The 15,765-nt window shown below is 32.3% G+C and overlaps 2 protein-coding genes across 4 annotated transcripts; both read left to right on the plus strand.

The window, feature by feature from the left end:
* The first annotated feature begins 6,393 nt into the window (after positions 1–6,393).
* Positions 6,394–7,609, plus strand: LOC128296611 (uncharacterized). The gene is made up of 5 exons (XM_053032044.1): positions 6,394–6,456; positions 6,535–6,735; positions 6,816–6,908; positions 6,986–7,087; positions 7,523–7,609. The coding sequence occupies exons 1-5, from the start codon at positions 6,415–6,417 to the stop codon at positions 7,607–7,609; spliced, it is 525 nt and encodes a 174-aa protein (XP_052888004.1). The 5' UTR covers positions 6,394–6,414.
* A 2,134-nt stretch (positions 7,610–9,743) lies between these two features.
* Positions 9,744–13,950, plus strand: LOC108473860 (rab GTPase-activating protein 22-like). 3 transcript variants are annotated; one of them, XM_017775654.2, is made up of 6 exons: positions 9,744–10,344; positions 10,457–10,621; positions 11,749–11,884; positions 11,975–12,024; positions 12,219–12,272; positions 12,393–13,950. In XM_017775654.2, the coding sequence occupies exons 1-6, from the start codon at positions 10,181–10,183 to the stop codon at positions 13,636–13,638; spliced, it is 1,815 nt and encodes a 604-aa protein (XP_017631143.1). In that variant the 5' UTR covers positions 9,744–10,180; the 3' UTR covers positions 13,639–13,950. The 3 variants fall into 3 exon arrangements, with proteins under 3 accessions (XP_017631143.1, XP_017631141.1, XP_017631142.1); XM_017775652.2 differs by having other exon boundaries at positions 9,745–10,621; XM_017775653.2 differs by lacking the exon at positions 10,457–10,621 and having other exon boundaries at positions 9,747–10,344.
* Positions 13,951–15,765: the final 1,815 nt, after the last annotated feature.

A 15,765-nucleotide genomic window follows, 5' to 3' on the forward strand; every position in this document is an offset into this window, starting at 1 on the left:
AAGTCGCCATTTAATCTTCAATTAAAATTTGGTATGATATAGATAAAGTTTTTATATTTGCTTAAACTGAAATATATTTGGTGCTACTCTTATAATCTTACATCTGTTCTAGGTACTATCGAGCACTGAAATAATATTTGGTGCAACTAAATACACCACGACCATTAACATTTGTTCTAGGTACATACAGGTTTAGTTGCTAAATTTTTTCCTTATTTCTATGCATTTTCACTTTAAATTACTTAACAAATATTACTTTTTGAACTCCACCTGCTTTCTGGTGAGAGTGGAGTAGACCGTGCGTTTTATTAAGGTACGCTTTTAAATATTTTAAAGATTCAAAGTATATAGGTGGAAACCCGACCTTATAGTATTAATTATTTGAAGTATGAATAAGTATGAATTAATTTTATTACCATATATGTAGCTTGCTTGTCCATTATAATTACAACAATATCTAACCTTCTCTCCAACTTTATTTTAAATATCTTAAAGATTCAAAGTATATAGGTTGGAAACTGACGGGTTGCCTTATATCGAGTACAAGATATAATGGATCCTCCTAGGTGTAACAACGCCACGTATGATGAATCTTAAAAATTCAAGAAGAATTGAAAAAGTTCTATCGCTATTGAATATTTATATAACCTTAATTTATTTCCAATTTACTTATAAAAATTAAACTACGATTCTTTCTTGATATTATTATATTCAAATTACTATTTTGTTATATTAATAATGTTTGATTTTAATATTTAATATTTTAAATGTCTTTAAAAGTTATAACTAATTTTTATCAAAATAGTATTAATTATTATTTGAAGTATGAATAAGTATGAATAAGTTTTATATTTTGGTTCAACTTAATTATTATTTGATTCAACTTAAGTATGAATAAGTATGAATTAATTTTATTACCATATATGTAGCTTGCTTGTCCATTCCTTATTTTTAATATTTTAAAGATTCAAAGTATATAGGTTGGAAACTCGACGGGTTGCCTTATATTGAGTCTGCAAGATATAATGGATCCTCCTAGGTGTAACAACGCCACGTATGATGAATCTTAAAAATTCAAGAAGAATTGAAAAAGTTCTATCGCTATTGAATATTTATATAACCTTAATTTATTTCCAATTTACTTTAAAAATTAAACTACGATTCTTTCTTGATATTATTATATTCAAATTACTATTTTGTTATATTAATAATGTTTGATTTTAATATTTAATATTTTTAAATGTCTTTAAAAGTTATAACTAATTTTTATCAAAATAGTATTAATTATTATTTGAAGTATGAATAAGTATGAATAAGTTTTATATTTTTGGTTTAACTTAATTATTATTTGATTCAACTTAAGTATGAATAAGTATGAATTAATTTTATTACCATATACGTAGCTTGCTTGTCCATTCCTTATTTTTAATATTTTAAAGATTCAAAGTATATAGGTGGAAACCTAACGGGTTGCCTTATATCGAGTGCAAGATATAATGGATCCTCCTAGGTGTAACAACGCCACGTATGATGAATCTTAAAAATTCAAAAGAATTGAAAAAGTTCTATCGCTATTGAATATTTATATAACCTTAATTTATTTCCAATTTACTTATAAAAATTAAACTACGATTCTTTCTTGATATTATTATATTCAAATTACTATTTTGTTATATTAATAATGTTTGATTTTAATATTTAATATTTTAAATGTATTTGTATAAAAAAGATTTCCAAAAAGTTCTATGGAGCTTATAAATAATTCTATCGACCTTAAAAAGAATTAAAAATTTCAACGATTGAAGGGCCAATTATAAATTATTTTATCAATATAACAATATTGATCATTGTTTAAATATATTATAACTAATTTTTATCAAAATAGTATTAATATTGATCATTACTTAAATAAATTACATAACTCACATAATGTACATAACAACTTACATAACTTAACTAATACATGTAGTTTAATCTAATAATTTCCTTAAAAGCATATAGTTTAAAAGTTCAAATTTTATAACTTACATAATCTACATAACTTACATAAAACATAAATATATATCATATCAAGACTTACATAATAAACAACTTACCCGTGTAACTTATTGCCAACTTTAGACTTCAACAACTACGAAATGGATAGGACTTGGATGAATTTCTCAAGGGCAAGCAACGAGTATCAAAATGGAGTGCAATCTTTTTTAGATTTAGCATTTCACAATTCAAGCCAAGAGAATATGATTCTTTGCCCATGTAAGAAGTGTGGCAATATCTATTGGCAACATCGTGAAGTTGTCTACGAACATCTAATTGTTGATGGCTTCATTCGGGGGTATAAAAAATGGATTTTCCATGGAGAGTGTACACCTAGTGGAGCCTCTTCGATGATTAATTCGGGTTATCCTTATAGTGGTTACCGTCAGCATGTTAGAGAAGATGACATGGAAGGTATGATGCGGGATGCATTTAATATGCGGAGTGAAAGTTTCCAATCATTTCCACCAAACTATGTTGCATCTGATGATTATAATATCGGTGGGAATACTTTTATGGAAACGAGAAGAAGTGTACCGAATGAACAGCCGAATGAAGAAGCGGCAAAGTTCTACACGTTACTTGGTGAAATGAATGAAGAACTTTATGAGGGATCAAAATTTTCGAAAATGTCATTTTATATTCGCCTTTTCCACTTAAAATGTTTGGGAGGGTGGACCGGAAACTCTTTGACAATGTTTGTTAGAGCTTTTGAGAGAAATGTTCCGCTTGCAAAATCCTCAATCATGTAAAGACATGAAGAAAGTGATAAAAGATTTAGGCCTTGGGTACAACAAAATTCATAGTTGCTCAAATGATTGCATGTTGTATTGGGGTGATCAAGAAATCAACAGTCTTGTCATGTTTATGGTAAATCTCGTTGGATGAATAGAGATGCGAAGATGTTAATGAGGATGAATATGGGCCATACCAAGAAGGAAGCCGAACAAGATTTTGCGATATTTCCCGCTAATCCCAAGGCTTCAAAGGCTATTCATGTCGTCAAAGACAGCTGAGTTTATGACGTGGCATCATGATCAACGAACGGATGATGGATTATTAAGGCATCCTACAGATTCTTTTGCATGGAAATCATTTGACAATATATTTCCAAGCTTTGCAAGTGATCCTCGGAGTGTAAGGCTCGGGTTAGCATCTGACGGATTTAATCCTTTTAAAATCATGAGCACCTCGTACAGTACTTGGCCTGTGGTCCTTGTTCCTTATAATTTGCCTCCATGGCTTTGCATGAAGCAATCTTCTTTGATATTATCTATGATTATCCCCGGAGAGAAAAGCCCCAGAAATGATATTGACATATATCTGCAGCCACTTATTGAAGAGTTAAAACAATTATGGGCGGGTGTTGAGACGTATGATGTATTGAGAAAGGAGAACTTTTACCTACGTGCTGCTTTGATGTGGACAATTAATGATTTCCCGGCATATGCGAATTTATCGGGTTAGAGTACCAAAGGACGTTATGCTTGTCCTTGTTGTGCTGCTCAAACGTGTTCACAGTGGTTATATAATGGGAAGAAGTTCTGCTATATGGGGCATCGTCGGTGGTTAGATGAAAATCATAGATATAGATTTGAAGGCTTTATTTGACTGCTTCAAGAGTTGAAAAAGCTCTGAAAGCGCACCATTGGATCTGAAATCTTATTCATGTTAAAAGATATGGATTTCAGTTACGGGAAGCTGAATCAACCATCTAACAGGCAAACAAATAGACGATCGAGGGATGAATCTGATGATGAATCTAACGAGGAGGATGACCCTAATGAGGCGGACTTGTGGAAGAAAAGAAGTATTTTTTTTGAGTTTCCTTATTGGGAGCATCACATATTACGCCACAATCTTGATGTGATGCATATTGAGAAGAATGCCTGCGAGAACATCATCCGGACAATTTTGAACGTCGATGGTAAATCAAAAGATAATCTTCAAAGTCGACTTGATTTAGTTCACATGGGAATTAGGCGTGATCTTCATCCCCAAGTACTTCCTAATGGAAAATATTGGTTGCCGAATCCCCAAGTATTTCCTAATGGAAAATATTAGTTGCTGCCTACAATTTTTGCAATGTCAAAGGAAGAGAAAGAAATGTTCTGCACGGTGTTAAAGGATATAAAGGTTCTGGATACGTATTCATCAAATATATCTCGATGTGTAAGTCTTAAAGATCGAAGACTATATTCATTAAAATCACATGACTATCACATCCTGATGCAAGATCTACTTCCAGTTGCTTTACGGTGCTGTATGTCAAAGAAGGTAACGTCCTGTATAATTGAGCTGTCCAATATAATAAAAGTAATTTGTGGCAAAGTTTTGAATGTTGAAGAACTTGAAAAAGTACAAGATCGAGCCGCTTTGACATTATGCAATTTGGAGAAGATCTTTCCACCTTCCTTCTTCACTATTATGGTGCACCTTGTCATTTATCTCCCTCGTGAAGCAATAATTGGTGGGCCGGTTTTCTATCGTTGGATGTATCCAATTGAAAGGTGCTAATTTATTTCAAAGGCATTCACCTTTATACCTATAGTTACCAGTTTTGATAATGTTGTATATGGTGTTTAGGTTCCTAAGCAAATTGAAGTCTTATTGCCGTAACAAGCGTTATCCGGAAGGATCAATTGCTGAAGGCTACTTGGCAGAGGAGTGTATGACATTCTGTTCTAGATTTTTAGATGTTGAAACAAGATTGAATAGACCAAGTAGAAATGCCAGACTCAATGATCCTAACTTGGACAAAACTTATTTATTTCAAAATTATGGAGAACCAATCGGCAAAGTTGAAATTGTAGAATTAGATGACCGATCTTCGATACAAGCACATAGATATGTTCTTTTCCACCACGAAACACTTGAACAATTACGCAAGTAAGTTCTAGAATATGATAAAATTCTTCTTTTTTTGATTTGTTTATTTTTTAACGAATTAAACATGTGTTTAACATAGTGAGTACAAACAAATCTTAAGATCTCGTCCACGCTCATGAAGATTACAACATCGCGAGATTAATAGGTTATTCGCAGAATCTTTTCATGAATGGTTAAGCCAAACGGTATGCAACTCAACATTTTATTAACAAATAATAATGTTTTCTCATAACATTTATAATTACTCAATTTACTTTCGATTCAATAGGTTTGGAGTGAGAATGTCATTAATGACGAAGTTAAATGGCTTTCCCAAGGTTCGAATCGAGTAGTAAAAAGATATAGTGGCTTCATCATGAATGGATTCAAATTTCATACCAAATATCGCGAGAGATTGAGGAGAACTCAAAATTATGGAGTAGTTGTTAACTCTTTAATTACAAGTTACGCTAGTGCTAGGGACAGTAATCCTGTCGAGGGAAATGTGGAGTATTATGGACTTCTAACCGACATTATTGAGTTGGATTATTATGGAAAATGGAAAGTTGTCTTATTTCGATGTGATTGGGCTGATGCTAATATCGCAATGAATTAAAAATGATCAGTTTGGTTTTACAATGGTGAATTTCTCTCGATTAATTCACACTGGAGAACATTTGATAGACGAGCCGTATGTATTTTCTTCTCAAGTTAAACAAGTTTTTTACTCGAAAGATCCAATTGATGAGGGTTGGTACGTTGTACTCCGAAACACCCCTAGAGACTTGTTTGACATGGGGAATGGAAGTAGAGATGACATCGGTGAAAGATCAGAAACTTTGCCTTTTCCAGAACAAGACTTAGATGAAAATATCCCTAGTACTAGTACACAATTTCAATGGGTTCGTCAGGATGTAGACAAAGATATTTACGATTTATGATGTAGTAAGATTTTATGATTTTTATTTATATGTAATGTTATAATATTAACATTGGTCATGTTATATAATTTAACTATTTTATATTTACTATTGTTGTTATTTCTTACTAAAATTTTATCTATTTTATGTGTTTCGGAAAAATGCCTAGAAGAAGATTAAGAGATCTTAGTATTGTATGAATACTACAAATTTGGAAGAAGTAAGTCTTGAACAATGAGACAGGTTGTTGGATCTTCAAGCGTCAAGAAGACACTTGACGAGTCTGTGGAATTTCAAAGTAATGTTAAGTTTATTTTACAAATTGTATTAAATTTTATTCTTGATTTATTTTAAATTTCAATATAGTAATAATTTATTATTTTTCAAATGAAAATGGTGGGACGCCTTGAGAGGTCGAGGACGTGTCGCTCCTAATGATTTATATAACTTAAATTACATCGAGCGTGTCAAAGTAAGTAGAAACAACCATGGTCACTGTTGGACAAGAAGCTCGACTTTCAAGAGCTATTTGGGCATTATAGCACAAAATGCCAATATGTTGCCCATCAACTACGAATCATGGCATAACATGCCTGATAGCAATAAAAATCAAGCTCTCTCTAATATTAAGGTAACAAAACGTTAATGTAATTATAATACTTTGGTTTAAGTTTCATTTATATTTACTTCCTAAACTTGTGTTTTTTAGGATAGGTTTGCTTTAGAGGTCTCTGATGCCTATATCAAGAAGGCATTGGGTAAAAAATGGAGAGACAATAAAAGCATTTTGAAAAAAGAATATTTTAAAAAACCCATAAGCCTCGAAGAAAAATTGCAAAATGTCCCACCGAGAATGCTGAGGTACCAATGGGAAGATGCGGTTCGATTTTGGAATTCGAAGAAAGGAGAGGTATTATGTACTTGCAAACTCTTATAAATTTTTCGGTTTATAGCATTTACTATATACGTAATAATAATTTCATTATGTAGGACCGTGAGCGAGTTGGAACAAGCAGCAGGCAAAAACAAAAATTTACGCACACGGCAGGGTCGAAAAGTTTTGCTTGTGTAGCTCAGGCCGAGGTATTATGGATTTATTAAATCTATCAAGTATTAATAACTTTTTACTATTAAATAATATTTTTACTACTATATTGTAGGAAGCCTCGTCTGGTCAAAAAGTTGGACGCCTTCAACTTTTTGACATTACGCATAGGAAAAAAGATGGAACTCCGATGTCATATGAGGCTGCAAAAATTATGGTATATTTAGTTAATAAAAATTGATTCATTATAAATATTTATAATATTTAATTATAATGTTTTAATTCGTCGTTTTTATTAGTGTAATTTAAATAATGTTATGTTGTATTCCTTTTTATTGTATATTTCGTTTCTAACTCTTTAACTGATTTATTAGGAGAAACTAAAAGATAAGAAGGCAGAGTATGAAGCGACTGCTTCGACTGATAGTTCTGTTAATTTTGAGGATATTGATAATGTAATTATTAATGAAGTTTTGGGTTCGAAAGGTATGGTCGGGTTAGATTTCAAGGATCCGTGTTAACCCGACCCAATATTTTGGATCCACCTCGCACCAATACATGCCTTCCGGAGTCAAAGTCAAGTCAAGTTCGAGGTTAAAAGATCGATAGTTCGGATACAAGCTAGCACAGATGAGCAAATTTCTCAACTTAGAGCGGAGGCGGCCGAGGAGGCGGAGGCGTGGCGAGGAGGCGAGCGAGCAGGAAATACAATGAACTCCAAAGAAGACTTCATCTATGATGACTATGTTCTACCAATTTCAAAATCCGCCATCATAGACATTTGTTTTCTTGTAACTTTTAACATTACTTTAAGAATATTTTGAATATTCATTTACAATTTATATAATATATTTTTCGTATAATTTTGTATTATTTAAATTTACGTGTTTTGGTTGGATTTCATGGTATATTTGCTGTTTTTTATTGAATTTCTTGCAGGAGGGTTGGATATAGGTGCAAAAATACATATTGCAAAACTGGGAAAATTAGCGGCGTTTTTAAAAAAGCGCCGCTAAAAGTACATGTCTTTAGCGGCGTTTTTTATAAAAGCGCCGCTAAAAGTACAGGTCTCTAGCGGCGTTTTTTATAAAAGCGTCGCTAAAGGTCCTGGTTTCTAGCGGCTTTTTTTAAAAAAGCGCCGCTAAAGGTCCTGGTCTTTAGCGGCGTTTTTTATAAAAGCGCCGCTAAATGTCCTAATCTTTACCGGCGTTTTTTCTAAAAAACGCCGCTAATTTTTGTGGCGTTGCATATAGCGACGTTTTTTGCGGCGCTTGAGAAAGCGCCGCTAAAAGTATTAGCGGTGCTTAACAATGCCGCTAAAGGAAAAAAAAACGCCGCTAAAAGTCTGTTTTCCTGTAGTGAATCATGCCAAGTAGAAATGCATTTGTATCAATAAACTTCTGGTTTACTTTAACATGTGTTTCAATTGTACTAAATTGTAACAAATTAATAATTTTACTATCATTCATTTTACTTTGTATCCACATATAAGTGCTATTGTGACATTTACTATTGGAAATGTCTAAATCAATGTGAATATTATAATGTAACTAAGACAACAAAATAAATATAATTTCCAAACAATTATATGCAATATTCACTTCAGGGAATATGCCAAAATATTCAAATATCTAAAAAATATGCATCCAACTATAACGAGTTTTAGATAGAATTTTCATATTTTATTGCTCATAAATAGATCTTTCACAGTAAAAATTTTGCTTCCAACCCCTTAATGGGAATGATGACAAAAGCATATCACAAATATTATAAAATAAATATAAATTAATAACCCAATCCTCTCTTTTCATCCTTTCAAAATAGATATTTATAGGAATAGTGATTCATATGAAGTATAATATTTTCCTCATTCACAATCTCAATATAAGATCCATTATAAATATCTTTTAAAACCAATAGATTAATTATCATAAGATATTAATATATTAGCTTTTTGGAGCTTTCGACTAATTTTGTACTACCAAATATTGGAATAATATTTGTTTGTTTCAAGACTAAATAAGATAAATATTTTCTATCCGTAATGATAGAATTCATTACTACATTCTCATATCCTTCCTCAAAGAATATTAATAGAAACAAAATATTTGGGAAAACACCACATATATGGCCAAGAATCTTTTATATTACATTGATAACATAAGTTATCTTTACCCTTTGAAGAGTTATCTTGAGAACTCTTATTGTTCTCTTATTTATTATTATGTTCCTACTTTTAGTGGCCCATGATTATATCTTTTATTTTATTTTTTTATGTTTGCATTCACTTTAGAGAATGTAACAAATCTGGTAGGGCAGACTTCTAAACACATCTATTGATTTTTTATTTCATAATCACCATTGTAAACATACGTGATTTTAAATTAGAATCTATTCATTTATGTTGTCATGATTATTCTCCAATAATAATAAATATGATATAATAAATAAAATAATAAAATATACTAAAAGATTTTTAACATCATGGTCATCATCGTGATCCATTATTGAATCTTTCAACATCCCGAATATGAAGTCGTAAGAGTGAAAGTTTAAGATGAAAAAGGATTGGACTTTAAAAGAAAAAACTTTAAAAAAAATAGAAAATCATGGTACTAATAACGTGTTATAAAATAAATAGAGATGTGAATAATAAAAATAAAAAAATATGAAAGTAATAGATAATGAACTTTATTAATCAAAAGGAATAATTATAATGATTTATCGTAGTATCTATTTATAAGCATAAAAATATAAAAATAAAAATCTAATTTTAATAACTATTAAAATTTACAATAAGTGAAATTTGTATACGAAATTTAATAAACCGATTTTGGATTGATTGTGGTGGTGATGAAAATATATTTAACCCAAAATCAATTTGTATTTGGAAAAGGAATTAGGTCAAATGAAATTCAAAAAAGAAAAGGAGAAATAATAAATAATAAAGAAAGCGAGAAGGGACCAATACCTAACAGCGGAAATAATAAGCGTAGGTAGTAGAATCAATCTGAAATCAAATCTTTCAGTTTTAGAACTCTTTCTCTCTGAAAAGCTATGTAGTATGGAGTCTAGTCTAGATAGGCACATAACTCAAATACACCTTTCTTTCTCGATTCATTCATTGGGCGGGCGGCCGAATAAACCAAAACCCAATCAGGAAAACATAATAAAAGAAAGGAGCTGTTGAGATTTGAGAAAGCGAAGCAGTCAACAAAGCTAAAAAGAAAAAGAAAAACTCAGAGGAAGAAGTTAAAAGGACGGGGTAGGTCGGGCATCTTGATTTGGTTTCCTCCACCTCAAGCCTTCCATGCTCCCCTCAGCCAACAACAGCCCTACCGGAATCCACCACTTTGGCGGCGGCGGAGGAGGATTCTGGTCCGCTGTACCCATGCCGCCCTCCAAAACTACCGTCGCCGTTACTGCTGTTGCCGGCCTCGCTCTCTTTGCCGCCATTTTCTTCACCACTACTAGGTAAAAAGAAAATTCCTCCTCTCAATGCTTAACGGTAAAAGCAAATCTCCGAAACCCCTAGTACCGGTTCGTAGTAAGAGTAGTCGATAAGAATCAAATTCTAATAGATGAGAGCTCTTAGAAGAAGTCAGACTTCATCTTCATCTCCGAACTCACCTTCACCTTCACCCTCTTCGTCGTCGTCATCGTCATCGTCATCATCTTCGTGGATTCATTTGCGTTCGGTTCTATTCGTTGTTACCTCTTCTTCACCAGTTTCTTGTTCTTCCACTGATCGGTGAGTCCTCGTCCTCTTTCTTCTCCCTTTATCCCTAAACACTTACTCATTTAAGTAATCTCTTGTTAGATTTTCGATTCAGATCCCGATCTCCTCTCTCAATTCTTTCCCCTTTGTATAAGTTCGAAACTATTTGTTTCCTCGTTTGCCTTGCTTCCTTTTTTTTTTTCTTCTATATTCTTTCTACACCCCTTCAAACTTTTTCTCTTTTCGCTAATTACGGTTTCTGCTTCTTGTTTGTTAGTATTTCCAGTCATTATTGCTCCATTGTTTGGTTATAAATTTCAAATTCTAATATTTTCTTTGCTTTACTTATTTTTTTTGAATCTGTGTTAATGTGACTTGGCAACCTTATTTTTTTAACATATTTTTTTTATCGTTGACTAAGGTTGCCTTTAGACTGCTTCAATCTGCTAGGATTTTATTCATGATTATGACTTTCTAATGTTGATATATTTGAATATTAACACTCATAATCAACAGAAACTGATGGACTTCGAAAAAGAAAAAGAAATACTCTAGTTTTAAATAGATGAGAAAGTAGATTATGGTTCTCCCTTTTTCAATCAGCAGCTTGAAGTTATCCCTTTTAAAATTGGAAAATTAGAGGGAATCATATTCAGATGAGGAGTCCATTCCTCTCTTTTCTTCAACCCATATCCTGGCTTTCAACTGCTAAACTTTTTTTACAGTTTAAAATTTGGAAATTTCTCGGAACTCATTATACTGATCTTTGATAAGAGACATACTGGAGCTGGTGCCAAATTTCATATTTATCATATTACATAATTTGGCTGGCTAACCTCCTAAGCAAAATAGAATCGAACGTAAATCTTATCTTTCTGGTGGATGCTCGTTGGTGCAAGTCATTATTCTTTGCTCATGAGAGTTGGTATCTGGTGTAAAGCTTGATGAGGGAAGAGTAGATAACTTAGTGATGTTATGATGGTTACTGCAATAACACAATATCCTTTCTCTCAAACTTAGTAATGGTTTTTGTTTCCATGAACCTCATTATGTGAAACACAGAAAAAGATGCATTCATATCTATAAATTGGTTCTCTTAAATCACATGTCTTATTATTATTTTCTCATTTTCTATTTGCAAATTCATCCTTTTTTTTCAGTGGTCGGCTCAGATCACCCTGGTCTCGCTATAGAAAGAAACATGCCCTCTCACCTCAGCAGTGGAGAAGTTTGTTTACACCTGATGGTAGACTCCGGGATGGTGGAGTCAAGTTCTTGAAGAAAGTTCGCTGTAGAGTGAGTTACTGTCACAGCTAACCTGCTGATTTTCTCATTCAATTCTTTTGTTGTAATCAAAATGCTTAATCTTGTTCACCATTGGTGTAGGGTGTTGATCCAAGTATTAGGGCAGAGGTCTGGCCCTTCCTCCTTGGAGTGTAAGTGTACTGAACCTGTGTTACCCTTCTTGTTGTTGCTACTGCTTCTGTTGTTCTTTTACACCACCATGCCAAGACATCCCGGGAAGTTTCTACCTTTCCATGGAATAAGGGGAGAACATCTTGGCTATTCTCAAGTTATAGGTGTTCCATTTCATATCATGACATTTTCCTGTTCTTTTTCTCTGCAACAGCTATGATTTAAACAGTTCCAAAGAAGAAAGAGATGCTGTTAGAACTCAGAAAAGGTCAACTTCCACGCCCTTCCTGTATTTATTACTTTGTTATTCCTTGCAGCTATAGTCAAATGCTACCAAGAACCATTTCTTCGGTTTGTTTCTTCACCTTCTGACAATCTGTTGATGCAGGAAAGAATATGAAAAGCTCCGAAGAAAGTGCCGGCTTCTCCTAAAACATGGCACTGGGAGTTTTAAGTCATCTGAAACGGGTGCCACTTGTCGAAATGGAGACAGTGGAAGTCTTGTTGAGGAGACAGACACATCTAGTTCTGAAGATGTGGTTAGTGCCAGAGAGTCTCTCTGTAGTGAGGGAAGGAGCCCAGATGCTGAGTTCTCAGATGAACCGTCGAGTATATTGTTAGCAGGAGATGGTAGTTCAAGAAGAATAACAAATGCTGATGTGTCAGCACTGAACAGTGAGTCATCAGACTCTGACTCTTCTGAAGACCCTGAAGTTATTCAGGGGTCCCCCACTTTGGACGGCAGGGAGGATAATGATCTTGATGTGGCTTCAGAAAGGAATGTTCCTCCCTCAAGCACTGAAGGGATATCAAAGCTACGTGCAACTGAAAATTTTTCAACCTGGCAGCGAATCATCCGTCTAGATGCTGTTCGTGCCAATGCTGAATGGATGCCATACTCTACTTCTCAGGCTTTGGTATCAGATGGGAGGGCACGCCGTTCAGCTGAGGCTGTTGGGTTAAAGGATTATGATCACCTGGATCCCTGCAGAATTTTCCATGCTGCACGTTTGGTTGCTATCCTTGAAGCTTATGCACTTTACGACCCTGAAATTGGCTACTGCCAGGGCATGAGTGATCTCCTTTCTCCAATAGTTTCAGTCATCCCTGAGGATTACGAGGCTTTCTGGTGTTTTGTAGGTTTCATGAAGAAAGCTCGACATAATTTTAGGCTTGATGAGGTGGGAATCAGAAGGCAACTTAATATTGTTTCCAAGATAATAAAATGTAAGGACTCTCACCTCTACAGGCATTTGGAGAAGCTGCAGGCAGAGGATTGTTTTTTTGTTTATAGGATGGTGGTGGTTCTCTTTAGGAGGGAATTGACATTTGAACAGACAATGTGCCTATGGGAGGTAATGTGGGCAGATCAGGCAACAATTAGAGCTGGGCTTTCGAAATCCACCTGGAGTAGGATAAGACAGAAGGCACCCCCGACAGATGATTTATTGCTGTATGCAATTGCAGCTTCAGTCTTACAGAGGAGGAAATTGATCATTGAGAAGTACAGCAGCATGGATGAAATTTTAAGGGAGTGCAACAGTATGGCCGGGCAACTTGATGTATGGAAGCTCCTAAATGATGCTCATGACTTGGTTGTAACTCTTCATGACAAGATCGAGTCGTCATTTTGATCAACTCGCCATAATTTGTTGTCCTATATTTTTATGTGCTTCGGTTTTACTTCAACCTGGTTTTCTGTGAGTATTACAAGTCCTCCATTGCACTGCATGAAATATTGTCTGTGCTTGAGCTACATATTCTCACTTATTGTTTGTAGTTGAAAAATTGTTGGAGACTGTACACTTATGCTGGCAAATCCAAAGATGATAATAGATTCAGGTTGAAGTTGCCATCAAAGCCCATTGTCATTTGACATGTAAGATTGCAGATTTTGTCAAATATAAGAGGGAGAAAAGGGAGCCAGTAGTCAAGCTTATTATAAATTATATAGCCCAATATTTATTTGGACGTGCACCAGATATTAATTCCTTAGTTAAGATTTAGGATGATGTGTGTGTTCTTTTTATACAATATATGTTTTCACTATAATTCCCCTTAAATTAGAGAAAAACGTATTTGACTCGGTGTTAATTCACTTAAAACTCGAACTCAATCCGCATGTTATGTGTTTTTAAAATGTAATAAAATAAATGTGCATTTTTCATGATAAAATAATAAAAATAGAGTTTTACAGCATCTTAGACAGGTTTGTGCAGTATTTTTACCATACTGAGCGGACTAATTATTTATAGGACAATTATTTTGTTAAATGCTTTACGATTGGCTTTAGGCGTTATCAGGTGTCTTAAATACACATAGCCCGATCTAAGTTTAATATTTATAAATATAATAGATTTCAAGTATCTATAATATAAATACACATTTCTATCTCAATGATTATTCATTTTATTATGGTAAATTCAATGATTTTAGTATGGAATACTTTTTAAAAATATTTTTGAAAAAATATTTTAAAAAAAAAATTCTTAAGCAAATTGCTTTTTGAGAAAAAGAGTATTTATCTCTAGTAAAAATTAATCAAAAACACTCTTTCAGAAGCTGAAAATTCCAGAAATTTTTTTCTTCTAAAACACCTTTTAAAAGCATTCTTAAACTATACTTAAATCTTTTAATAAATCTGATACTATAATGTTATAATTATTTGTAAAAATTTAAATAATTTATCGTCAAACATTAAAATATTATAAAAATAACTTTTAAAAAACTTAAGTTTCTATTTTCAATATATGAGAAACAAGAGAGAAGAATGAGGAATCTTAAATATTTTTCGGACTGATCTATCTAGAATGACGGTCCAACCACCAAGAGGCACTTTACAAGTTACAAACCCCAATTTAGTTTATTTATAAAACAATAGTTTATTTATAAAGCAATAATAAAATAGATCATACTGAAAAATATTAAAACATAAAATTTATATAAAAATATATTTAAAAATTGAAAAAATTAATGAAATTTTAAATTAAAATAATAATATTACAAATTTGATATTTTTATTGAAGATGAAATATAAAAATTAGACGTAAATGTTAAAAATTCTCATAAAATAATTAAAAGGAATAAATTAAGTCATTAATAAAGCTATAATTAATTGAAGTTACAATCAATTGAGTCTTAAAATAGGTGACCCTAAAATTGGAAAATTGCCTATTTACCCTTTAAAATGTATAAAATTATAAATTAATAATGATAAAATTATATTTTGACTCCAAAATGATTATGTTTTAATTTAGTCATTTAAAAAAGCATAATGACTTATTCGCCTCTAACTTTATTTTTTAAAAAAGTCATTTTAGTCATTCGTTTAATTTTTTATTTTTTAACCCTTAAACTAGTACTTTTTGTCAAAACATCTCGAAATGGATGGAAAAAGTAACATTTGTTAATTTTGCTATTGTAACACCATATGTATGACATGTCAAGAATTAGTTTTTAAAAATTAAAAATTTTAAAATATTATTATAAATTTTATTATTAAATAAAATTTATACTTTTTCAATAAATTTAATAAATTTAAAATTTTTATATTTTTAATTTCTTTAAGACATTAATTTTTTAAAAATTTTAATTTAATGTTGTCAAGTTAGCAAAGTTAATTGATATTAACTTTTTCATTCAAAGGATAAAAAAGTAAAAATTAATTGGAATACTAAATGACTTTTTATAAAGTTGGAGGGTGAATAAGTCATTATACCGTTTTTAAAAAAATAAAATATTAACTAATATAATGGTAAAAT

This window comes from Gossypium arboreum, chromosome 8, assembly GCF_025698485.1.
Source record: "Gossypium arboreum isolate Shixiya-1 chromosome 8, ASM2569848v2, whole genome shotgun sequence".
NCBI classification, from domain to species: Eukaryota; Viridiplantae; Streptophyta; class Magnoliopsida; order Malvales; family Malvaceae; genus Gossypium; species Gossypium arboreum.